The 27,120-nt window shown below is 37.9% G+C and overlaps 1 protein-coding gene across 1 annotated transcript in view; it reads right to left on the bottom strand.

Moving 5' to 3' along the window:
* Positions 1-204: 204 nt before the first annotated feature.
* The window catches only part of SLC39A8 (solute carrier family 39 member 8), a 66,457-nt gene continuing 39,541 nt past the window's right edge, over positions 205-27,120 (bottom strand). The window contains exons 6-8 of the mRNA XM_040967272.1: positions 4,240-4,447; positions 3,895-4,079; positions 205-1,662 (exon numbers count right to left, since the gene is read on the bottom strand). Coding sequence (XP_040823206.1) covers positions 1,513-1,662; positions 3,895-4,079; positions 4,240-4,447 — 543 coding nt within the window. The 3' untranslated portion in view covers positions 205-1,512. The remainder of the gene's footprint in view (positions 1,663-3,894; positions 4,080-4,239; positions 4,448-27,120) is intronic.

Raw genomic sequence — 27,120 nt, forward strand, 5'->3', positions numbered from 1 at the left:
ATATATTGAATGTAAAAAGATAAAAGCCTTTCCTATGTCCATTGATTTTCATAAGCGATTAAGTCTTTTCAGCATTTACTCCCTAAATATTTTTGAAACAAGCACATCATCAATTTCCTACTTATCTCTCTCCTCATAATACCAAGAATATAGTACTCACTTGAAACAGATTCCCATTCAATAAGCAATGAGTGAAACAATACATGGTTTAAAATGTGTTTACTATTTGTCAGTGAATTATGCATTAACATACATGTTAAACATTCATCAAATCTACATCACTATTACGTGAAAACATTTTATGGTCTGTGGGAAAATGGAATTACTGAGATCGCTGCTGGTGACTTTTATTGCTTCATTTTCCTTACTGATGAATTTTCTTTATGTGATTTGGGAGTGTGAACTGGGACTGGGATATACAGTCTTAGACTAGTTTTCTATTACCTGGTAATTGAGGAAATAAGCTCTATCTATATAAAAAGGTAGAAAAATAACCATAGTGTGTTGAGTTTTTTCCTGCAATGATACCATATGAACAAAATAGGGACTGAACACAAAAAAAGTCTTCAAATGATTTTCAATCCCCTGTAAGAAACGTATACCTTCTAGTTAACAGTCCTTGAAATATGGCAGCCCAGCTGTTGCCTTGCATTTATTAAAATATCTTTTGCTAAATAATCATGCTCATCTCTAAAAGTAAATTTGGCAAGATTTCATTAAGTCTCTTTCTCTACGACAACATATTCTCCACCTCCACAACACAACATAGTCGTGGTATACTGAGACATAGCCGTCACCAGCTCTACTTGCTGGCCCACCATTTCTAAGCCATGTGATCATGCCTAAGCCACCAAAAGCAATGCTGGTTTTTCATGGAGTTTGGGAGACACTTGGCCACAAACTCTAGGCCTGAATTTAGTAGGGCTCAAATAACTCAATTAATGTCTTAATTCATAATATGCTAGAATAGCTTTTAAGACAAAACTACAAGTTTCTAAGTAAATAAAGAACAGAACAAAGACTATGAATAATTCATTAACAGCTTGTTAGACACCCTCTCTCACAATTTGAATGACTTGCTCTTAAAAGTACTAGAATAAATCAAATCAAAGAAAACTACTCTGAGACTATTTCAACCTCGAATCCTACAAATGAGTTTTAAAGGCTTATAAAACATAGCTTATATTTTTCTTCTGTCTAGGTTTTCACTTGATTACAGGACAAATGTGTGTTGTTTCATAATCATTATCTAATATGCATGAAACACAGAATATGGGATGTGCTCAAACTCCATAAACCAGGCATTTTATACTGAAATGAAAATCTTTTTGCACTATTTTTAACAACAAATAATAGCCCATTTCGCAGATCTGAAACTAAACAATTAATTTACTTGACCTAAAGTTGAAGAAAAAATTGTTTTTCCACTAAGCAGAATCAGTTTAAAAATTCCTCTGGAGATGTTTTTATTTATTAAATGCCTCTAATGACAACACCATCTTCGACTTCCTGTTACTCTAACTCGATTTCTCCTGCATACAGAGTAATGAGCAGAATGGTTGTGAATCCCGTCAGCATCCCGGCATTCTGAATCATGAAGAAGGTGAAATCAGTTTTTCTTCCAGTCACCTTTTCTCTCAGCATGTCGTTCATCTCTGGGAACTAGAAGAAAGGTATATTGTTAGATAGCTGTTGCCATCTTGTGGTAAAAAATAGAACAATCATTTATAGACTTCTGCAGGGAATACAGTTTATTTCAGATGTACTAATAGCACAAAAGGCATAATAGTAACATCTAAGCACTTGCAGAAGTAAAGCACTGAAATGATGTTCTCTAATAGCATGGGATTTACATCATGGGTAGCTGTGTGTGTGTGTGTGTGTGTGTGTGTGTGTGTGTGTGTCTGTACGCGCGTGCGTATCCTGCTTTTTGTGTTCCATTCACATGATTCTTTACATCCTTAAACATATCCAATCTCCTTCCTCCAAATCTCCACATCTGATTTAATCTCTCCCTTCCAATTTTTCAGTGAGTTAAATCCCTACATCAGACTTTCTGGAAACATTTGTCCCAGCCTCTCCAAACTGCAGGTAGTTTTGTGTCTTATCATGCCTCATTATATATAATCTTTGATTTTTGCTGCATGCTATTTTTAATTATTCCTAATGAACTCCCTCTGTGCTTTTTTCACTTATTTACTTCCTCCTCTCTTTCTAGACAAAAACATCCAAAAATACAAGAACTGTCTGTATTTTGTTCACTTGCGAGTCATTGCCTTACAGATTTCCAGGCCTTAAACAGAAAATATATCTACAGTAGCTAATTAAATAAACGTTTAGAAATAAATATACATTAAGTTCCTGATTCTTTTTGCTTTTTTTTCTTTTATATGTTCCAATTAGTGAAATTACAAGGTTTTAAAAGTAAACTATGTACTATTCTAGGATTGAAGACTACGAACAATCTCAACATAGTAAAAGAAAGCAAAACCCTATTTGTATTTTATAGCCACCTTGCTTCAGGCAGATGAACTTCTATTGAACGATGAGGATGTCTGTAAGTACCAGAATGATTAGCCATCTATGCTATGGTTTCTACCAGCCGTTCCAGTATCCATAATTAATGTTTCTGACCCAAGACAATTGCTACTAAGATAAAATAAGGGAAAGCTGTGAAGCAATTCTGCACACTGCAAAATTACTGTATGTGTAGACAGCACCATGTGTATAATTCTGTTTTAAACTGGACAATTCTAATAGATTCTACTTTTATTTCAGAGAAGCAGCTGCCTAGAACATAAACAACATGGGACACTAGCTCTGTTAAGAAAACTACAAACACAGTGGTGGTTCTAAAATGAAATACTAGTTCTTATAAAGGTTTTCACAGAATAATGAATCAAGCCAGACAGCTGTAATTTGAAACTAACAGCACAGAAGCAGGAAATTAACTTGTCTATGTTCCAAAGGCAAAAGAAATATTCTTTGATTTTCATATACTAACACATTCGCATTTTTTTAAAGATATTTATGCTTCACATGAAAAAACACAGGATATTTTTTCTTATACACAGACACACTCACATAAACACGTACACACACCAAAATATGGAAAAACATTGACTCCATATAAACAAAATATATAAATCTATACTGATCCCAGATGAATACAGCCAAGCTTTATTTGTTTTAATTTGAGAGAAAAATAAACACAGGAACACAGGACCCTTATCCGCTGGTTCATTCCCCAAATGCTCACAAGAGCTGAGACTGAGCCACACCAAACCAAGACTCAGGAAACCAAGCTAAATCTTTCATGTCAGTGCAGGGACTTCACTGTTTGAACTAACCACTGCCTCCTGTTGGCTTCATTAAAAGAAGCAGGAATGGGACAGTAACCAGGACTCCAATTCAGGACTCAAATTCAGGCATCCCCAGCAACATCTTAACTGCTGCACCCAATGCCTCCACTACTGTTAATATCACCACTTGGAGCCAACTTTAGGCTGCCATGTTGAGAACTACAGAAGAACAAAAAAGTATGTTTTATTCTAACAAGCCATTCTCCCTTTCAAAGATCACATCTTCACAAAAGCAGGGAAATACAACACAATAGGAGATAAGATTTTGCCATAAGACAAAATGAGAGATGAGAAGATACCTCTAGTCAGTAAAAGCAAAGCATTTTTCCCTCTGTCAATAACATCATAGAGTAGAAAATCAATGAGAGGCACTTTCAAATCAGTATTAGTTGAAGCTATCCAAGGGTGACATCTGAAACGCTTGCAATTACACCAGAAAGCACTTTCACACTGCTGAAAGCAGAAGGCTGCCCTTGGCCACCCAAATGTCGATTTCTAAATTGAAACAAAATAAAATGCTTACATTACTTACCATATCTGCCAGAGAAATATAGAGGAACATGCCCCCAGCAAGTGCAAATATGATATTTGGAGCAAAATTGTTGCCCACCAAAATGCCAAAAGCTAGCCCAACATAGCAGGAACACGCAGAGAGGAAATTGAATAACAAGGCTTGTCGAGTGCTCATCCCTGCATTGAGTAAGATCACAAAGTCCCCTAAAAGAAAAAGAAAAGATCAAATGAAGAGTTCTTCATTTGGGAATGACGAAAAAAAGATAATTACCAATGTCCCACCAAGGGTCCTTCATTTTGGCACATGAGTAGCATTTGGGAATGTTTCATTCCACTGAAACCAAGTAGATCCACTTTCACTCACCTAACTCATGGGGAAACTCTTCGCACAGGATGGCTATGGAAGTGCTGAGTCCCTGAAGAAGGGACAGAGTGCAGGAAGCCCCAATGGCCAGGCCATCGATGAAATTGTGCAGGGCATCACTGAGTGTGATCATCCAGGCAATTGTTCCTATTTCTGACAGTTTGGGCCCCTTCAAACAAGTGCATGAGCTTGACTCCCTTTTCCCATCCTGTAAAATAGCAGAAAATCAACCAACATGAAAACTCACCTTTCTTAAGAGACCAAAAGTTTCAGAAAAGTCAGATATGGATTTACATCTTGAGAGAGACACTCTGTTCCAACAGAAACAATGAATAGGAAACTAATATTATGTAATAGGGAAAAGAAAACTGATGTTAGGAGAAATGAAACAAATCAACTGACACACCTTGTGTGTCACAGAGCTATCACAGTGGTTTCCCCTTAAAACAATCCTTCTGGCTTGGAGGAACACATTTGTACTACTAAATTCCTCTAATATAGCAGATTGAATTTTATATTTCACAATAGGTGTTGAAAGATTGTGTTTAAAGTTTTTCTGTTATTATTTAAATGCAAAATTCACAATTAAAGCATGATAACATCTAAAGCATTCATCCTAGTTCACTCCATCCCACCGTGTGACCCAGCATGTTGTCATAGTCAATTTCTTCCACTGTGAAATAGAAAATACACTCAACAACTCATTTGCACATCAACTACTTAGCACGCTCCCACTCTGTCCCAGGAACGCTCCCAAATACCAACCAGGTGTTTAGGTTATTAATAAGAGGGTCCCTTCAAACTTTAAATTTCAACTATTCACTTACACTTCATGAGTTGTGACTAACACCTCTTTACAGTTTGAAAAAATAAATACAAATAGAAAAGTCTACATTGTAGCAATTCAGACTTCCCTAAGCCTGGCAAAACTGTATAAACTGGAATGAAAAATGTCAGCTAAAGAATTTTTCAGAAGCTGTAGAAAAAGATGCGAATTAATTTTTGCAGTTTGTAGTTAACTGGAGAACGTTTCCTCTTAATTCTCCTTTCCTCACATCTAAGTGGCTAATCAATATTTATTAAACATCTGCAATTTGTAAAACAGTGTGCTGAATGCTATGGAAGATGCGGAAAACACCTTGTATCTTCAAGAGGCATGCTTGAGTTAAATAAATAAGACAGTATATGTTCACCTTTTTTAAATTTGGCACTGGATACCAAAAAAACAACAAAAATCTAAGAGGCTCTATATTTTTTTCAAATACTGTTTTGTTGCTCAAAACACATAAGGAATCAACACTTATAGAATTGATTTTAGATCTGGCAAGACATTACTGCTTCATTGGTGGTGAATTTTCATCCTTGAGAGATATTTTTGTTTGTAGACACAGCTCAAAGCCATTTGGAACAAATAAATTCTTACATTAATACAGGAGGAGCAAGAGGTTGTTAGCTATAGTAGACATTGTCATTGTCAACAATTTCATCAATATGCTTGTTGAAATAACAGCAAAGGCTTACCCGACTTCACATCTTAGGCATTGTTCTAAGCACTGCTGATATTTAATTCATTTAGAATACTCTATGACATAAGCACTTCTGTTATTTTATACTTTAGGAAGTTGAAGCGCAGAAAGCTTGATGCGGTTATTCAGGACTTCATAGGTGTAAGTGGGTTTTTCTTAGTAGCACTGTTTCACTATTCAAAATTTATAAAAGAAGGAAATCTGAAGGCAATTCATAAAGAGAACTTTCCCATTTCTCAAATAAAAAAGAATACTTCTAAGGGCCTTTCATGTGACTTAGTGGAATAAGCCACCGCTTACAACGTCAGCATCCCACATCAGAGCACAAGTTTGATTCCCAAGTGTTCTGTCTCCAATCCAGCTTTCTTCTAATGTAGCCGGGAAAGCAAAAGAAGATTATCCAATTGCTTGAAACCCTTACATCAACTTGGGATGGATGGATTTCCAGGTTTCTGGCTTCTGGCTCCAGCCACTGCAATCATTTAAGGAGTGAGTCAGGGCATGGGGAATCAATGAATTTCTCTCATTCAAGTAAAGAAATCTTAAAAAAAAGAAAAAATACTCAAAACCTTCTCTAAACATTTGATGTAATGTGCCTTTTTTTTTTTTTTAGGAAATCAATTCAATCTGCAAAAGAAAAAAAGTTCATTTCCCTCTAAGTGTGATCTTATTCTTTACAGATTTATCTTAAATGCACAACCTAATAAACAGTCATGATCCAGTACACATCAAATGGATGCCTTGGATTAAAATTGCTCCAGATCAGAAAGCAGTCCTACTGAAGGTGATCAAAGGGGGCCACGAGAAAGATGACCCAGGCTATGTAAAATTTAGACACACTTAATAAGCTTATTTGAATTAGAATATCAGTCTTCATCTTCCAATTTGCTTTGCCTACTCACATTTGTGTATTTACTTGTGATGATTCAGGGAAAGATAACAAGCCATGCTGTGATGATATGATAGCACACACTCAATCTCTATACAAACACCTGTAGCTCTTTGAGAAATGAAAGGGATCTATCTGGCTGGATTCCTTCACCTCTAAAAACAGACAGTATTGACTCTACCATGTCTCATAATAGCTTTGTGACCTCAGGTTCCAAAAGAGACTACTGGCTAGAATTAGAGTTATACTTTTTAATAATTTTGGGACAGATCAAGTATTACAAGTCACCTGAAATCAAATGACTGTGTACAAACGATGTTACATTCCAGTTCTCCTAGGTAGATTAACAAAACAATCATCTCTCCTTTATTGTTTCACTTATTGCTTGTTGCCACTGTTATTCTAAATAAAAGGTTACTCTAGATAGTGACAACACCAGAAGTCTAAAATCCAGAACCAAGTTGTAGTGTGGCTCTAACCAGCATTACTATGGAATCTTCAGCCAGACTCTGAGCTCTCCTCTCCTTAGTTATTAACACTCTCAAATGGCCAAAAGGAAGCCAAGAGCCAAGAACTCCATCCTGTTCTCCCATATGTGTGGCGGAGGCCCAATGACTTGGTTTATCGTCTGTTTTCCCAGGCAGATCAGCAGAGAGCTCGATCAGAACCCACTGCACCACAACAACGAGTTCTTCACTGCATATACTTCTCTTTATTTGGCTGAGTTACAGAAACGAGTGGCAGAAAAAGAGAAAGGAGAGAGAGAAAAAAAGTAGTCTTTCAAGGGCTGGCTCACTTTCAAAATGACCACAATAGCCAGGGCTGGATTGTGCTAAAAAAAAAAAAAAAAAAAAAAAAAGAACCAGGAACTCCAACCAGGTCTCCCACATGGCAGCAGGGACCAAACAGTTGGGCTATCTTCTAATGCCTTCACAGGTACATTAGCAGGGAGCTGGACAAAAAGTGGGGCAGCAGAGGCCCTAACCAGTGCTTATTTGGATGCCAGCACCACAGGAGTCAGTTTAACTCACTAGGCTACAACACTGTTTCCAGCCCGCACTCCAACATACATCTTAATTCTTAGAAACCTAAATCACAAAGCCATGGGGTTGGCTGGTGGGGTGAGGAGAGGCATGAAATGAGAAGCATCAGGATGGGAAATGCAGTATAGGCAGACTTTGAAGGCATAGGCAGCTGGTGAGGTGAAGAAGGCAAGGCAAGCAGTTTCTGGGTAGGACCTGAACTAGAGAGGGGCTCAGTCCCAGGGATTAATTCCAGGTGACTCGGGCTTCCCTGGGCACTGAGGGAGGCATCAGGAACGACGCGTAACTTTCACACTCATCATCTTCATGTTTTGTTAGTAAGAAGGCAAAAGGAAACACCCATGGCAGGTAAAAGTTACATTGCACATGTTAGAATTTTGTTGAGGGAGAGACTTGTTAGGACAGTAGCAGCCCACGAAAAATCCAGTAATGGCAAAAAGAAGTAGAAATCACAGCCAATAAAAGATGAAAATTACCTGCAAAGAAGCACATAAAGCCCACACACAGGGAAAGCTTTTGGGTGTAGCAGTTAAGACACTGTGTGAGACAGCAGCATTCCCTGTACAACCTCCTATCCTCAAGTTCTGGCTCCACTTCTGACTCCAGCCTCCTGACCATGCACAGCCTGGGACACACTAAGTGAAGACTTGTGTGCTTGGACCCTGCCGCCCCGTGGGAATCCCAGCTATGGTCTGGTCCCGGCATTTGAAAAGTAAACCAGAGGCTGGAAGATCTCTTTGTCTCTCTCTCTTTCCCTCCCTCCTCCTCTGCTTCTCCCCCTCTCTTCCTCCTCCTGTCTTTCCTATAAACAAAGTAAACCAACAAATATTTTTTAAAATCCATTTCCACAAACATATAAATCAATGTAATAAATAAGAGTACTGCAATTTTAAACAGCTTTAAATAAAGGGAGCGGTCAAGATTAAAGAAAAGCAGCATCCGAATGCAAGTTAACTTAATAATTAACTGGCAGAAGCCTCAGCATCAAGTGGACCTGAATTTAAATAATAGCTCTGAGTCCTTAGGAAAATTACTTTGCATGTCTGAGCGTCAGATTTCTTATCTGCAGAAAAATGTCATCAACTTCATAGAACTCCTGTTAAACTGGATGGTGTTTATAAATAAGTACTTCATGATTAACGTAGTTGCATCCCATAAGGTGCATATGACCACAGTGTTATTACAGAAAGTAAACCAAAAACTGCCTAAAAGTATGTAACAAATAATCATCATGTGTGGCCCTTGAATATATTCAAGAGCCTATTGCTTAAGACTACTGAAGAAAAGCAAATCTACAAAGAGCTTTAGAAAGGTGTGGATACAGAAACTTGTTAATAAAGAAGGTGGCATTTGCTCTAGGAGTTTAAACACTCCGTGGGACACTTGCAGCCGTATCAGAGGGATTGGGTTTGAATACCAGCTCTGGCTTCCATCTTCAACTTTTTACTGAAGGGAGGTAGCAGGGATGGCCCAGATAGTCATGCCCTTGTTACTCGAGTGAGAAATGGATTTTTCAGCTCCTGCCTTCAGCCTGGCTCAGCCCTAGATATTGTAAGCATTTTTGAAAATAAACCAGCAGATGGAAGATGGAAAGTTATGTTTTTATATATCTATATTTAAATATTTACATATATGTTTGTTTTATATACATTTATTTGCACATACATAGATTTTATATTACATACACAAATGCACAACTGTGTTATACACATTTATATATTTTATGTAAATGCATATAAGTATATATGTGTGTATAAAACATATATAAACAAATAGGTGTACACCTGTATATCTAGTTAATATATGTTATATAAAAAAACTTAATATTATATGCATTATATAGCAATACTTTATATGTTATTTTATATTTTATATATAAATATATACAAATGTATATTTTATGTGTTTTATATATAAATATTTATACATGCATATATGTACACAAAGAAATTTAAAAGAAACAGATACATTCACCAAGAATACATGAGCTTAGCATAAATACACTTTTTAAATTTTTTATTTATACAAAAGGAAAAAGCTTCATCTATTTTATACATACAGTTTTAAGAATATTATACTTCCTACTCTATTCACTCTTCTTTACTCTCACCCTTCCTCCTTCTTTTCTCATTTTTTTTTCGCCATTGGAAAATCAGATCTACAGAGAGAAGGAGAGACAAAGAGAAATATCCTCCACCTGCTGCCTCATTCAAGTGACCATGACAGCCAGGAGCCAGGAGCCTTTCCCTGTTCTTCCACACAGTTGTTCAAGGTCCAAAGGCCCTGGGCCACGCTACACTGCCCTCGAGGCCTCAAGCAGGGAGCTGGATGGGAAGTAGAGTTGCCAGGACACAAACTGGACCCCACATGAGGCCCCAGCACACATTAAGACAAGAATCCAGCCACTAGGCACTTACACCAGTTCCCTTCACATTTTTCTTCTAACTCTTACAATGACACATTATCAACTTTATTTATAATCACAAACTTAATTCTCCACTAAATAAAGAATTTAACATGTACTAAAATGCAGAAACCACTGTTGAAGAAACTCCAAGTACTAAAGTTCGAAGAGTACATAAGGTTCCAGAGATGAAAGTAAAACCCACTGGAACAATATGAAATAAAACTTAATAGATTCTATTAAAGGAGATAGTTGTATTAAAAAAAAGGAAAACAATCTAAAAGCTATAAAGCAATATTATACATGTACCTAGCATTCCACAGTTTATAAAGCAATTTCAGATGTTAGCTTCTTAACCTTCTTTAGACTTTTAAAACACATTCAGACATAAAAACCAGATAGCACTGGCATCCTATTTTACAGATATAGAAAATGACAATCCAAGGCTATAAATGACTTACTCAAAGTAACAGAGCAAGCACTCAGATTCTACTTTTAATTATGCACTGGGCATCTATTTCATGAGGGCCTAACTCTAAATGCAATTTCCATCCTGTTGGCATGCACAAGTCAGCAAGGAGCCTCCGGGAATCAGGCTTCAGAGCTGCAAAAGTGGCTCCCATTTGTCCCTCCCACATGCCTCTCTGCTCTGCTCTCTCTCTGAAGACTTCTGAACAGACCACATCTTCAGGTTCTTTGTTCCCTGACTTCCACTTGAGATTGACTACTGGGGAGCCCTGGCAGGATGTGAGGGACAGGAAGTTAAGGGAAGCCAGGGTAGTTATTCCTGGGATATCTCTATGTCATCTCCCCTCAAACTCTCCATGATATTCCAATCAAGGCCACAGTTCCTCCGGAGACAACTTTTCCTGATAACTGCTGCTTCTTCATGTCCTTTGGGACCAGGCTTGGTAACAACTTTACTATTTCTGGTGCTTGGTACCACCTGTGTTCTCCTATGCTCTACTATACTTTATAATTAAATCTTCTTAAATGATTCTAATTTCTATTGTCTAAATTGGCAAACTATTTCCTATCAGAACCTAACTGAATCAACCATTAGTGCTAGAAATGACCATTAAATGTTTAAATTCTGGTTTTGTAGATTCAAAGTATGAGATCAGGGATACTTCCCAGCAGTTAAAAAACTAATTAGGGCACCTGTTTTCCACATTGACATACCTGGGTTTGACTCCTGGCTCTGGCTCCTGACCCCGCCTTTTTATTCTTTTTAAGAGGCAGAGGTAACATCTTGGATAACTGGCTGGAGTTCAAGGCTCCCAGATTCAGCCTCATGGGCTTTACAGGTCTGGTGGAAGGTCAACCAGGGGAAGATGTGTGCCCTCACAAAACCACCTCTTTTCTCTTTCTACCTTCCCCTTCATTCCTCTTTGCCACACTCCTCTTAATAATAAATACATTTTATTTTTTTATGTGAAATGCAGAGTTACAGAGTAGAGGCAGAGAGAGGCATCTTTTCTCTGCCGGTTCAGTCCTCAAATGACTGCAATAGCTGGAGATGGCCTGATCTGGAGCTGTGAGCCAGTCTCTTTCAGGTTCCCCCAGGTGGATGCAATAGCCGCAAGACTTGAGCTATCCTGTGTGTGTTCCTAGGCCATAAACAGGGAGTTGGGTCAGAAATAGAACTGCTGGGATAGGAAACAGTGCCAGAAGGATGCCAGTTCTCTACAGAGAAAGGCTTCACCTACTATGCCACAGTGCCAGTCCCAATATTTTCTAAAGCATGGAGGAAACAGGACTTGAATTGCCCTCAGATGTGTTATATTTCCAAGTGAAGCACAGGACACGGAAGAACTCTGTGAAGCCCAGGCCAATGTTGCAAGCTTTTCCATTTGTTTCTTATAGCAGAACCCAATAAAATAGGAAGACTCTCTGACAGATATCCTACAAGGAGCCCTGTGGCAAGCGCTGGTTAAGTGCTGTGTAGAAACCCTAGGATTTGGGAATAAAACCATTTTCTCTTTTTCCACTATTCTTTTTCAGGAGTATTTTCTTTCTTGCTCATGAATCGCTGCAGAAACTTGTCTTCTGCCCACAGTTTGCTCATGATTGTGGGATCATATCCCCCTTGAACTAAATTCAGAACCCAAAATCAAATGTTCACATTAGCAGTCTGTACTGAGTCGTACATGCAAGAACAGGTCCGCATTGCTTTTGAAGACACAAGTAAATTGCAACAGCAGGTGATTCAGATTGCCAAGGTATCCAATACCAATGTTTCTTCTATTTTACCTCATATAGTAAAGATTCTTCATGGAGAATCCCCTGCAATCAATCAACTGTGTATAGATCTGCAAGTATGTCATCATATACAGTATGGTCAACTGTAAAATCTTACAATGATTCTTACAGCAAGAAAAGCAAATCCTCCAAGTGGTCAGAATTCCCGATGGAATATCTGGTTTTACACTTACTATAGAATAAAGGGCATAAGGTAGTGGGAAGGGGAGCTATTTATGGGTTCAGTATTAATTTCCTCTGCCAAGGGTGATCTAGTTTCCAGCTCTAAAGAAGGCTTAGCCTGTTAAAAGCTAAGACTGATTTTCAGTCCTCAAGAAGCATATAGCATCAGAATTATTAGACTAAATTCCTCCTATCATTGGGAGATATTCTTTGGACTTACAAAGATAGATATAGATGATACATTTTTTGCCTGCCTTCACTAAATCTGCTAGCTGCATCATTCACAAACTAAACTTACACCTGATATATAGCCCACAGTCTTCTTTAAACCCTGATCCCAAACCATTCTTCAGCAAAGAAAAGGGGAAAACAAAGAGTTCAATACACAGAATTCATGGAATTTATCACTTGCTTCTTCGTGGAAGCAAACCAATTGGATATAATTACACCATTTCATGAAGAAGGACTAGATAGGGTCTAAGCGAAGAAGTAACACCTTGAAAGTCGCTGTTCGTTCCAGAAGTTTTAAGCATAAGGCATATGTTGAAAGCTAAATACAATGGTGCTTTTTATGCTTGTGGAAAAAGGAAATAAGAGTAAGTTTCTTTTGGGTATCAAAATTGAGAACCACAAATAGTTTTTTTTTCATTGTACACATTTTCCATGAACTTTCTGAAGAGTCTTTACATACAGTGTCATCTCTGCTATAGAGGAAACACAGTTCCAATAACACTTCAGAGATATGCTACAGATAATTCATGCTTCCAGTTCCAAGTGCAAGAAGCTCATCTTATTTTTGCATGTAAAAAACTCAAAAAGCTTTCCTGTCTCCAAGGTCTTGGACTTGATAAGTCTGAAGATCTTAATGCCCAAATAAATAACATTTTCATCAAGAACCAGAGTAATTTTCTGGTTCATTGAAAGAAGAGATTGACATCTAGCAATGTGAAGTTCTTTCTACCCCTACACCAGTATGTAATACACAAAGTTGCTATACTGCCAGGGATGGTGGGAATTCAGTAAGAGGGGGGATTTGCTTAATGCAGCAGAAAGAGCACTACACAATACTAAGAACTCTGGGAATGCAATAGGACATCTCTCAGAACTCCTTTCCCAATAGTCCTAGTCAAGCACTAAGTTAATAACCCAGTGAAAACAAGCTATTACCTAAGTTAATAACCCAATTTCAAAAAGATCCCCTAGGAATCAGAGCATTCAGAAATGGAGATCTGGGGTATCCCAGACAGAAAAATTTCATGCAATCAAGACATGCCAGTCAATAAAGTAAACAGAATCTATAGTGGAAGAGAGCTCCTTTAAAAGTGATAAACAACAATACTTTGTTCCATAATCATGTATTTTCTCTCTCTGCCCTTCTCACAGATTATTGGTGGTGGCTAATATTTTAGTTTTATATTGCAGGGCTGTAAAATGACATCAAATAGGATTTTAGGCTTCTCTTGTATTGTAAGCTTCATTTTTCATTCACATGAGGAACAAGAGTAGAAGTTGATAGGGAAAATGAGAATTGACTATTCCAGACATTTCATTTCCTTCTCCAAATCCATTTTGTACTCTTCTTTGCCCATTTCTCCAGCCTTTAGAACTTACATAAAATCCATCAAAGGTCCCAAGCCCAATAGCTCTGGCAATGTAAGTGGAGAGAAAGAATAAAGGGAGATTATTGCCAGGGCTCATCTGACTTATTTCCTTGACTCAGTTTTTGAGGGGTAGCTGAGGCTAACAGTGTTCTAATTGAAGATCATTGCTCTGCCAACAATGGCTGCTAATAAGACTCATTTCTTCCAGAACCTAGTGACATCTTCTTTTCATGTCCTTTGTTCTTTGAATATGTGGACAGTCCCACTTTTACTAACCTCAGGCTACTCCACTGGCCCCATGGTCCCCCTTCTACTATATCCAGAGTTTTATTAATTGCCCCTCTACTTACCACTTATATTTGAGAGTTTCATCTCTTTGTATCAAGGCTATGACTGCTTCAAATTCTAATGCTCATTACATAACACTCCACTCACAGACTCTAGTTACATTATTAAATAGGCTTTAATGGGGAAAGTAACAAAAAGGATAAATAGATATAAATTTATTATAAAGAGTCAAAAGCAGTCAATAGATGTAAAATTTCAGTAGGCAAAATTTCAGGATTTCTTCTTGACTAGATCTTGTAATTTTTTTCAAGATTTTTATTTTGAAGTTTTTTGCTTCTTAGTACTTCCCCTAGTTTTGAAGAGTCGGTCTCAGCTCATTAGAACCAAAGTTAAACTTTATACAAGAAACAGTAGTTTTACTTTAATGTACATCACCAAACATAATTCAAATACACTTACTCTGCAATCATTTGGTTTTAGGAAAAAAAAAGTTATATTTCTAAAATTTTTTCACTAATAAAAAACATCAAGAAAATTAAATTTCCAAGAGCCTTAATAATTTTTTTCCTTTCTCCCTATCTCTTCTGTGGGATTTGAATAAAATGGTTTGATCTTCATAAGTTGAATTAATTGCCTCATTTTCAATCTGAGACCATAGCACTTTTCTGCCTTGAAAAGAAAAAACATCAAATGGAGATTATAAGATGGACTATGTCAACCAGTGGATTCTGCAGTGATTTCTTTGTGCTTGGAATGGCAAGACTGACAGCAATTTATAACTGTTGAACTATCAAAACCACTTGAGCAAGACCCTTGGAACATGCCCCACATCAGGGACCTGGGATGGGTGGGAGACTGGGTGGGGCTTCTCCCTTTACCTCCTCCTTTACCAGATATAGAAAAAAAAAATGTGTGTGGAAATGATAGTCTTACCCACTTTCCTGTAGCCCCTGAACCTTTGTGCCCTAATTAACTATGTAAAGATTGTCAAAAACATAATTTAAAAAGTGGGGGAAAAAAAGAAAAAAACAAAAGAAAAACTTAATAGAAGCCTGCTAGTATTTTGTCATGCAGTTTAAAGTATACACTGACGAAATACTTCTCCAAACGGGCAATTTATATCACTCTGTACAGATGAGGGTGACATTAGTGGGAAAGAGAATAGAATTTCTCATTAAAAATCTGTATAATATGGTATGGGCACAAAGGACCATACCCCGACTACAAAGAAGATCAGAGGGAATTTGAGTACTCTCATAGGTAGAGAACTCTGAGGTCAGTGATTTCCTATTAGGTTTCCCCCACAGGATTGAAGCAGCCCAGTACCCTCCTCACAGGGTTTGTTATCATTGGAACAATAGCCAGGAGCCCCAGGTGGTTCTCAGAGATGGAAGAATTGTACATTTCCTTCTGGACTCAAGAGAGGAGGTTTCTCTGGTCCTTACTTAGTTCCAGCTTTGGCTACCCATCATCTCTTGCACTGACCATCAGGGTCACTCAGGAGCCTCAAAATTAGCTCAGACAGAGGCTAATAATATAGTAAGTTTTGAACAGACAGGAAAAACTCAGCTGGCCTATAATTGCTCAGGCTGTATCTTACTGATCAGGTTCCCAATTTTACTTTTCCTAGACCTCACTAGGTAAGAGTGAACACTTAAACTGGTCTTCAAACAACTTCAACTCTTTTTTATTCATTAAGGTTATCAGGGAAATATTTTTGGTTATAAACCAGAGATTCTCAATCTGGACATTTACCTCAAACCTAAAACTAAATGGGTATGATCATAGAAATAAATGGATGATAGATGAGTGCGTATGACAATCTGCCAGTATTCTACTATGTAGTGGAATAACATCAGACTCAAAAATCTTTCTGGAAAGACCACACTTAATTTCCACAATGATTAATCTTTGTAATCTTTCTGCATTAGGATCCTTGTTTATAGTGAGTGTATAGATAGTACCCAGATCTGTGCAGTCCACTTTGGGAGTTGATCAAGCACAAACCAAAACTACTTCAGAAACATTGTGACTGTATTAACTCAGTACAAATTTTTTTCTTGTCATTATTTTCTAAGCAATATAGTATAGCAAGTATCTACATAGCATTTACATTATATTAGGTAAAACAATCTAGATAAGTTTTTTTTGTAAGTTCAAGGGAGTATGCACATAGGTTATATTCAAACATTTTTACATTTTACATAGAGGAATGAGTGTCCATGAGTTTTGGTTCCAATAAGGGATGGGTCCTAGAATCAATGCTGTCTAGACACTGAGGAACAACTTGGATAAATATAACATGGAATAACAGAATATAAAATAATTTCTACTTTACAAGCAGTTCTTCTAAGTACATGGTTTTAATTTATTACAAAAACAAAGTGACTCACATTTGGGCAAATTTCCCATCATGTAATATGCTGAGTTACTCACCAGGTCTTGGTTCAGTATTGCCAAACTGCAGCATGTAAAAAACAGAGCACAATATAAGTACTTTCAAGGTAGCAAATGCAAGAAGCTAAAAACAAGAAACAGGTCTATTTCAATAACCCACTAATTATGAAATAGACAGTTCTATCACAACCTTACAAAAATTTTAAGAAGCCTTGAAAGATCTGATGCTAAACACCCACCAACAGAAGCTAGTGCTGTGGCACTGCAAGAAAGCCACCAGTGGTATTTCGTGTACTCCATACAGACTGCTGGTTCAAGTCCTGTCTACTCTGCTTCCAATCCAGCTTCCTGCTAATACATCTGCAAAAATAGCAGATGACCCTATTCTGTGAGCCCCTGCTACAGCTGTTAGCAGGCAGGCTAGAGTTTTTGTATCCTGGCTTCAACCTGGCCCAGCCACAGCTATTGCATACACCTGATGATGAACCAACTAATAAAGATCGATCAATTGCTCTCTGTGTGTCTGTTTCCCTTCCGCCCTCTCTCCCTTTCTTTATCTCCCTCTCTGCATTTCTTCATCTACCTGTCTCCTTCTTTCTCTGTCGCACTGCCTTTCAAATAAGTAACTTTTCAGAAAAAGAAGACCCACTATCAATACAATGTATATATAAGACATTGCTTTTGTTAAAAGTTGATCTGACCTTACAACAGAGATTACTAAAGGCGTGAAATGACAAACAGAGGAAGGATAGAAGATTGCATGATGATCATCAAAACTTAGAGAGGAACAATGATTTCTTGTGCTCCATAGCACAATGGGTCCACTACATAGCTCACAATAATATGTTTACAGGGAATGAAGCACTAAGAAGAGAGGTGATGATAGACTCTCAACAGTGATAAGGTCTTGGAAAGGTTAACTACATGATCCCATCCATTTACATTATATATATGTAGCAAAAGACTGCTGGATCCCAATGTGTGAGTGCCACATATTAACCAAAAGTTTTGACAAATTAAAAATAAATAAATATTGCAATGATTATATTGGTTTGCAACTTGGCTTTCTATACAGCAGAATTATACAACTGTTTCCAATGCCTTAATTTTTTCGAAGGAAAAATGTATTGCTGTTAATTCGTGATTTCTTTATCAGTCAGCACACATGACAGAGCAACATATAAATTTTTCATTATACTAATGGGAGAAAATTAACTTGACGTTAAGCCTAATTGAGTAAAACCTCACTAATTCTTCTAAGCAGGGATAAGTCTTGCTTGATTAGTGAAAGCAATTTAGTATAAAACATGTTTAGATAAAAGAAAACATTTATGCTTTTCTAAAACATACACCAATAAAGTAGGTTGCAACTGCAAGCACAAGGCGCAGGTGAGGATTTTTTTTAATCAATATTTTCCTATACTTTATTGCTGATAAATCAAGGCCAAAATATAAGTGAAGATTCAAAAGCAAGGTTATAAAACTGTCATTTCATACACAACACAATACAGAAAACACAAGAACTTACAGGAAAGAGTCATAGGAAAACATGTATTATAAAAGTAAATATAGTATATAAAATAGGGGAAACAGATTAAAGTGGAGTTAAAGATGGAAAACATTCTCAATAGTGTAAAATACCTACATGTAAATTTATCTTTAAATAACAAGTCTTCTACATTTGTATTCAATATGTCCCTTTGCACATTAACTGACAGAAATCAAAACTGACTAGACCATTAGGAAGTTGGTATTCTGTGTATAGAATCAACATGGGTCTGAATACAAAACCCTAAAAGAGGGTCTCAGGTATAGTTTCACCATTTATTATCTGTGTAAACTGCAGTGAGTTAATTTAACTTGGTTTTAATTGACTCATCTATAGTTGGATGTAATACCTATTTTACAAGACAGTTGCAACAGTTAAATATAATAATAGTTATAAAGCACCTGCCACAGTATCTTTGATTCATGCTCACAAGAAAGTTACTTTTTTTAAGAATCCCTCTAAATTAAAAGGTAACAACTGGCTGATCTTGGAGGAGATGCATAGATTCATCAATTCCTGAAAGGGAAAACAAGTTTGGTAGTTCTACATATTCTGTTTCCAAAGGCTTATGGACTTAATGAAAAAGATTCTTAAGAGGAATAATTAAGAACCAATGCTCTAAAGGGACATATTCCTAAAGCTTTCAAAATTAGAAAAGAACAAAGTCTTTAAAATAATTACTGAAAGCACTTTCTTCACATGAGCTACCCTGTATCCTCCCTGAACATCCTTCAAGACCAAGGTGTGAGCAACCCTTTGTCAAGGAAGCATCCCTGACCACTTCACTGGCATCATCTCCTACCCTATGTGGGCCACACAGCCCAGCGCTGACACTGAAGCACAGCAAGTTAAGCTACTGCTTGCAATGTCCGCATCCCTTGTAAGAGTTCTTGAGTTTGGCGTCCCACCAATATGCCAAGTGCTGAGCTGCTGCCACCCTGGAGTTCCTGGATCCAAGCTTCAGCCTGGCCAACCCCTGACCACCGTGGCAATTTGGAGAGTAAATCTACTCTTACTCAAGATCTTTAAATCATTTCATTTAATGTCATAATAATTCTGCATGTTTGATATTACTGCTAACTTCAGTTTTATGTCCTTATTGCTATTATAATTCCCAAATACCCATGATGACTGAAGCCATCTCAACTCAAAGCCAGGGGCCTGGAACTCCCGCAGGAGTTCTCCCGCTGCAGGAACTGGGTCACTTGAGTTATCACACACTGCCTCCCACAGCACATTAGCAGGAAGCTGCCAGTAGAGGCAGAGTTGTGACTCAAACCCAGGCACACTGGGTCTAGCATGATGGTTCAGTGGCTAAACCCTTGTCTTGCAAGTGCCAGAATCCCATATTGACTTGGGTTCATGTCCTGGCTGCTCCGTTTCCCATACAGCTCCCTGCCTATGGTCTGGGAAAGCAATAGAGGATGGCCCAAAGCCTTGGTACCCTGAACCCATGTGGGAGACCCAGAGGAGGTTCCTGGTTCCTGGATTCAGATCAGCTCAACTCCAGCTATTGCAGCCACTTCAGGAGTAAACCGGTGGATGGATGATCTTTCTCTGTCTCTCCTTCACTCTGTTTCCAATAAAAACAAATCTTTTCAAAAAAGGCACTCTGATAAAGAATGTGAGTTTCCCAGTCAATGTCTTAATCAACTAAGCCATATATCCAATTCTGCTGCCTATCTGTAGCTGAAGAAAGCAACCTTTAGTAGTACTTTTTCATCAGTGAAAGAATACAAACTTATATTATCTGACTCAAGTTCTTTTGACAAAGTCAATCAGCTTTAACTTTCACATTACTAATCAATTAGCACCTAATGAATAATAGTTTAACTCAGAAATAACAATTTTATGAAAAAATACACTGATCTCTTTACATAGCCTTTTGCCATTTTAAAGCTAATTCAAAATGCGGAAAAAAATAACTTAGTATACTACCTATATATATAGACAAAAAAATTTAGTAACATTCAACACTGAGAAGATTGTTTTTTTTAAGGAAACAACCTTCTGAAGTTAGATTCATTTTCTTTTTGTTTTAACATTTATTTCCATTGGAAAACCAGAAACACAGAGAGAAGGAGAGACAAAGAGAGAGATCTTCTGTCTACTGGCTCACTCCCCCAAATGACAGCAAGGGAGGAACTGAGCGGATCCTAAGCCAGGAACCAGGAGAATCTTCTGGGTGGCCCACATGGGTGCAAGTTTCCAAGGCTTTGGGCCATTTTCTGCTGCTTTTCCAGGTTACAAGCAAGGAGCTGGATGAGAAATGGAGAAGCCAGGAAAGAAACTGCCACCCGTATGGGATGCCAGTGCATGCAAGGTGAGGATTTAACCACTAGGCCACCATGCTGGGTCCAAGTTGGATTCATTTTTATCAAAGTCATAAACAAAGCAAAATGTCTGTTATCACTAATTTCATTTAGCATTGCCCTTGGCAGTTTAATGCTTTGTCAATTATGTTCCACACATTCAGAGGGAAGGGGAAGATTCAGAGGTTTGCAAAATATACTCAGGAATCTAAATTTTATAACTTTTTAGTTATGTTAGCATGAAGCTTAAACTACAACTGATTGAGTTCAAATCACAATTTGCACAAAAATATTAACCACTTAGGTACTTATCACATAATTAACCAAAAGGTTACCTTTTCATATGGATATCAAAACCTGTAAGAAATTGTCCTTCAGAAAGATTAAATAGTACAGATTTTAATAAAATAGTACCTGTAAATTGCAATATTATTACATCCTCAAACAGCCTGTATCACATGCAATAACATATTATGATGTAACCAATGAACCAATAATCAATGAGAGACAGACTGCTTATGATCTACATTAAAGAACTGAAAATCCTGATATGCTTTTAATACCCTGTTATTCCACAATGGGTCAGGAGAGCAGAGAAATCTACCTTTAGCTCATTTCCCACATGGCCACAGTGACAGACTGGGCCAGGTTGAAGCTAGAATCTTCTTCCAACTTACCCATGTGAGTACAGAGGTCTCTCCCAGTCCTTGGGCCATCTTCTGCTGCCTTCCCTACCACTTCAACAGGGAGCTCAATCAGAATTGGCACTTTCTGCAGTATGCCAATGGCTCAGGCCACAGCTTAACTTGTGATATAATACTATGCCAGGAGCTTTCCTTTCATGACATTTTGTTCTGCTATTTCAAGGATCTCCATTTGGACTCTAATTTAATTTAAATTGCATGACCAATGAACTCAGGTAATGTGACTTCATTCCCTATTACTCTATATTACTTTCAAACTACTATCTTAGTATTTTGCACCACTACATTTTTCACCTCTATATTTAATCTGTATGTTATTACTACATATAAAACAAAAAGATAACACTAACTGTAAGCCTTAATTCAATTTTAGTATGTAAAAAATGTGAAAACCTAAAATTAAAAAAAGAAAATATGAAAATGCGTTAGATTGAGAGGAAAGGGGGTATAATTACCAAGGGCATGGGGGTGTGGGTCAAATTTTTGGTGGTCTTAGTCATCAATTTTTATTACTTTAGCACCACACAGAACAGAACAAGGGGAAAAAAGTGACTTAGACAGTGCAAGAAAGCACTGGGGAACCAGTGACAGGACAAATTTTTTCAAGGCTGACCCAGGATCCTTCCTCTGATTATGAGGTCATGGTTATCTACCTCAAATAAAATCAGCCTCTTGGTAAGCCTCAGTCAATTAAGACCAATCACTTCTGTAATTGCATTACTTATGTGCTTTTCAAGTTTAACTAATTGCTAATATAAATACACATGGGAAATTAACTGATTTATGGTGCTTGAATATTTTTATATTTTTTGTATTTATCTAAAAGTCAAAAGAGAGAGAAGGAGAGAAAAGTTCTTTGATTCACTGCCTAAACTCTTCCCAAATTCCTTATTTCAGCTGGATCAAGGAGCAAAGAACACGATCAAGGTCTCCGACGGGGATGGTGGGACTCCGGAACTTGAGTTATCATGTGCTACTTTCCGGAGTGTGTCTTAGCAAGAAGCTGGGAGAGAAGTGGAGCCAGACGGCTGGTGTCCCAGGACAGCAGGTTAAGTTACTACTTGTAATCACACGGGTGCCAGTTTGTATTCTACCTGCTCCACTTCTGACCCAGCTCCTTGCTAATTTGACTAAGAAAACAGAAGAAGATGGTCTGAATGTTTGGGTCTCTGCTGTGTATGTGGCAGACCCAGATGGAGTTTCAGTCTCCTGACCCTAGTTTGGTCCAGGCCTGTCACTGAAACCATTTCAGAAGTAAATCAGTAGATGGAAGATATCTCCAGCTCTTTATTTCTGTCTCTCTTTTCTCACTCTCTCTATGTAGCACTGCTTTTCAAATAAATAGAACAAATATTTTAGAAAAGTAGACTCTGGACTTGAACTCAAAAACTGCGATATGAAATGTAGATTTCCCAAGAAGCATCTTAACTGTTGTACCAAATGCCCAGTCCTGATTTCAGTTTTTAAATCTTACAACATTCAAAAGTATGGGATGTAAAATAGAAAAAATAGGTTTTTGGTGAAATATGGCAGACAGGATGTTTATTTATCTCTAGTTCCTGCAGCAACTTCTAAAAAGAAAGGGATAAAAAATACATGATGTCAAAGAGCAGAAATCATATAAGACAACAAACACACAGATCTATTTATTTTGAAGATGAAATAAAGAGGATGAATGCTGACTGACTTCAAATAGAAAAAATTATTAACAAGGCGCAAAGTAATGGAAGCCCAGAGTTTCAGTAAAGTCCAGCACCTGGAAGGCAGCAAGCAGGATCAAGCCTAAGGGAACTTTTTGTGATGTCGTGTTCAGAAGCAACTGGAGCTTCAGAACCTTCCTCCCACGCTGGAACAGTGAAGCAGCCACTATCAATCACAACTAGAGGTTCCGCCTGGGGAGAAACTGAACCAGGAAGACTTAATTTACAGACACTAAGCAAACTGAAGGCTGAAGTATGGTGCTGCAGACAGCCTTCTCCTCCCAACTTCTCAACACTGGCAGCCAAGAATATACTCCACCTTGTTATACCCAGACAAGAATAGGGAAACACACACACACACACACACACACACACACACACACACACACACACACACACACATGCACACTCATGATCAGTAATTAAGCCCCTTACTTATATAGCTTCCAATCAGTATTTAGTGTATTACACTTTTTAAAAAAATGTTTTCTACTTTCTACACAAAATAGATACTATTTCAGTTATCTTTAAGAAGAGGAGAGATTGTCTATTCTGACTCAATGATATATTCCTTTATAAAGTGCGTATTAGATACTTGATCAACACTGTTGCATTTATGATCTATGAGACTCATGGAAATTCAAGCATTTCAAATATGTCCTCTTAACATTTTCAGAGTTACTCTATTAGTTATTGACAAAATTTTCATATAACCATATCTTGTAAATCAATGCCACTTCATTTCATATTTATTTTAAACCTAAATTTCACAGTAGACTCCTCTAAAATAGCTGATATTTATTTTCTTTTATTAGAAAAATAGGTAGATCATGTCACTTTATGCTATTTAGACTCTATTTTCAATTCTTAAGTAAAAACACGGGAGATTTCCAGAGTCTGGCTATGACTGCTGTCAGGTGGTCCCTCTGTGGCCTTGAAGAGCCACACACTCTGCAGACAGCCTGCATCCTAAGGAACCAGCCTTGGGAAACTACAGTCGGTCCAAAGCTGTAGTGTAAAAGGCTGCAGGACCAGGGAGGGGTGGAAGCTGCACTTGCCTGCGCAGGCACTGAAATGCTCCTTTATAGGAAAAAGAAACAAGCAAAAAAAGTTACGCAGTGAGATGTGACGCATTACCTAGTGGTGATAATTGCGGAGCTGGAGCAATAGAACCTTGTGCTCTTCTCCACTTTTCTGCTTTCTCTTACATTTTTCTATTACACTCACCTTTCCGACATAACAACCCACATGCCTATATGCACCGTGCATGTGCGCGCGCGCACACACACACACACACACACACACAGGTACACACATCACAGTGAACTACCGTGCTTCACATTTACTGAGTCTGGAGAAAACACACTAAGGAAGCCTCATGTGATATCTCTAAGTATATTTAAATTAATAGTATCAAGCTTGCTAACTGGTAAATAAAATATCCTCTACCTTACTCCTGCAATAAGCATGCTCCCATAAACCATGAAATAAAATGTGTATATCTATAGTTTTTATATAACAGAATAGAAATAAAATGCCAAAAATGGCTGTATTGTAACATTCTTAGACACCTGAGTATTCTGTGTCTGATCAGATTCAATTCTGATCAAATTGTTTGGATCCCTAGGTAGTACATTAAATTATTCTATGTCATTTATCTTGTTTCTATACTTCAGCAAAATCAAGACTCATCAAGGCAAAGCAGGCATTTATCCTGGGGATCAAACTCCTCATCTCCCACATCAGATTACCTCAGCTCAATGCTCAGTTCCTACTCCCAAATCCAATTTCTAGTTAATGTGGATGCTGAAAGGTAATGATGATGGCTCACAAAACTTGGGTACCTCAATCAAGAACTTGTTCTAGTTTGAACCAGGTTCAAAGCTCCTTCTCCACACACCTGTGTCCTTGCCTCTAACTCAGAGAGGCAGAAAGACATTCCCTACAGGCAGGAACTCAAGTTGCCTCCAAACGTAATGGCAGATTATCACCTCTGCCACCGGGCCTCTGAAGAACTACTAATCAGTGTTTAAGTTGGCAGCATGACTGACTGGCACATCTTGAATCATTGCCAGGGTTCAATCATGATCTGGATTTCACCATGATCTGGAATATGCCCATATCTTACACTAGTCAACTATGATTAAATACATAGTGTAGGAACAGATTTTTACTTCTCACTCTCCAGGTTCTTTCCCTTGTACCCTGAACTGAACTGTCTCCTCAAAAAGCAATATCCCTGGACCAAATTACCTATCTCTTCCTACAAATATAAATACTTGTTAAATAAGTGTTAGTGGTGTCATCTTTTATCTAGTAGTCTGGTATAAGCAAGGGTGTACAGGCGAGTACATGGAAATACAGGCTTCAGCTTCAGACACACGCATGAGTAATCTAAGCTTTGTTGTGTAGGGTCTGGATGTCTTTGTCTTTGTTATTTAGCCTCAGTCAGCCACAGTTGACCTAGGTTACTGTGAACATCAACTGAAACAATTCATCTAAAATTACAAGTATTTAATAACTGCTAGGTATAAGAAATAATCTGTTTGAACATTTCCATATTCTTTGTACAATCATGGCTGAATGCATCACTGATTACACTACATGAAATAATTCCCTTTTAAATTACTGCTGAAACAAAATTGCTTTTTAAACCACACTCGGGTTTTTCTTTAATCAGGTGAAAAGTCACATTTTCTTTCCAGAAGGAAACTCTAGTCATTGACTCACCTATGTACATTTAGTTACTACTTTCCAACTTTTCTTTCTTCTTTAGTTGGCTCTCCTTTTTATTTCTATTTTTTTTAATTGATAGAAATGTATTTGAGAAGCAGAGTGACAATGAAGCATAGAGTTTTTATGTCCTGGCTGGCTCCCTAAAGATCCACAATAGCCACAGCTAGAACAGGTCTGAAACCAGGAGCCCAGAACTCAAACCAGATTTTCCAGGTACATGGCAGAAACTCGGTTTCTCTGGCCATCCCCATAATGTCCAAGAATTTGCACTGATAGGAGCCTGGAGTCAACAGAATCAGGAAGTCAAACCCAGAAACGCCTTAGTGGAATGTAGTCACCTTGTCTCCCATGCTAAATCTTCTGCATTTTTATTTTAATTGTGCACATTTAAACTGTGTTTAATTTTGTAGCTTGTGGATCTTCCATTTACTAGCTGAGTAGTAGAGAGGTTGTTCAACATCTAAGGCTCCATTTTCTTTACCTTTCAATAAGAACTTGTAAACACCAATGTTACTTTCACCTCAGCACTCCCTTTTTGATAACCACTCCCATACACTAACTTACATCTATAGAGTGGATCAAGTTCTGTAAACACTTAAATCAATATAGAATTGATGACCTAATTCAAGCTGGATCAGGAAGACCCCAGGAATTTTAAATACGGGAGAAATCAGAGGAGGGGAGGTGATTTCAGGAGGGAGTAAGGGAAATTCCAGAGCCTATGAAACAGTATCATCAAATAATAAAATTTAAGAATTAAAAAGCAAGATGGAAAGGTTAACTTCCTTGTAGTATTTGAAGTTATAAGAAATGGATCTCGGTGGGGGTTAGTGCGGGTTGCTCCAACTAGGCTGCAGCTCCCACTGGTTTATGCGAAGGACAAGTATGTGCTGGGCAGAACCAGGCTGGACTGCAACACCCATTGGTTCCAATGGAAGTCGGAAGTGAAAACAGAGCCAACCTAACAATTGCAACCACCAGCTGATCGGGGCAATGGACTGTGCCGGGCCCTGTACTTGCTAGCACATACAAGAATCTGGTTTGAGAACACCTCAGACAAAGTTTCTTTGGAGATCTCCCCAATCAAAATGCTGGACTCAGAACCCTAACCAACAAAAGAGAGAAGACAGAACAGGTCAACCAACCATCTCACCTATATCTTGGCAACGAAATACGTGGCAAACAGAGACTCTATGATGGACTATGTCAATCAGTGGATTCTTCAAGGACCTCATAGTGCTGGGAGTGGCAAGATTGGCAGCGATTGATAACTGTTGAAATATCAAATCCACTTGAGCAAGAACCTCA

This window comes from Ochotona curzoniae, unplaced genomic scaffold (assembly GCF_017591425.1).
Source record: "Ochotona curzoniae isolate NIBS_2020 unplaced genomic scaffold, NIBS_Ocur_1.0 scaffold_4506, whole genome shotgun sequence".
Lineage (NCBI taxonomy): Eukaryota > Metazoa > Chordata > Mammalia > Lagomorpha > Ochotonidae > Ochotona > Ochotona curzoniae.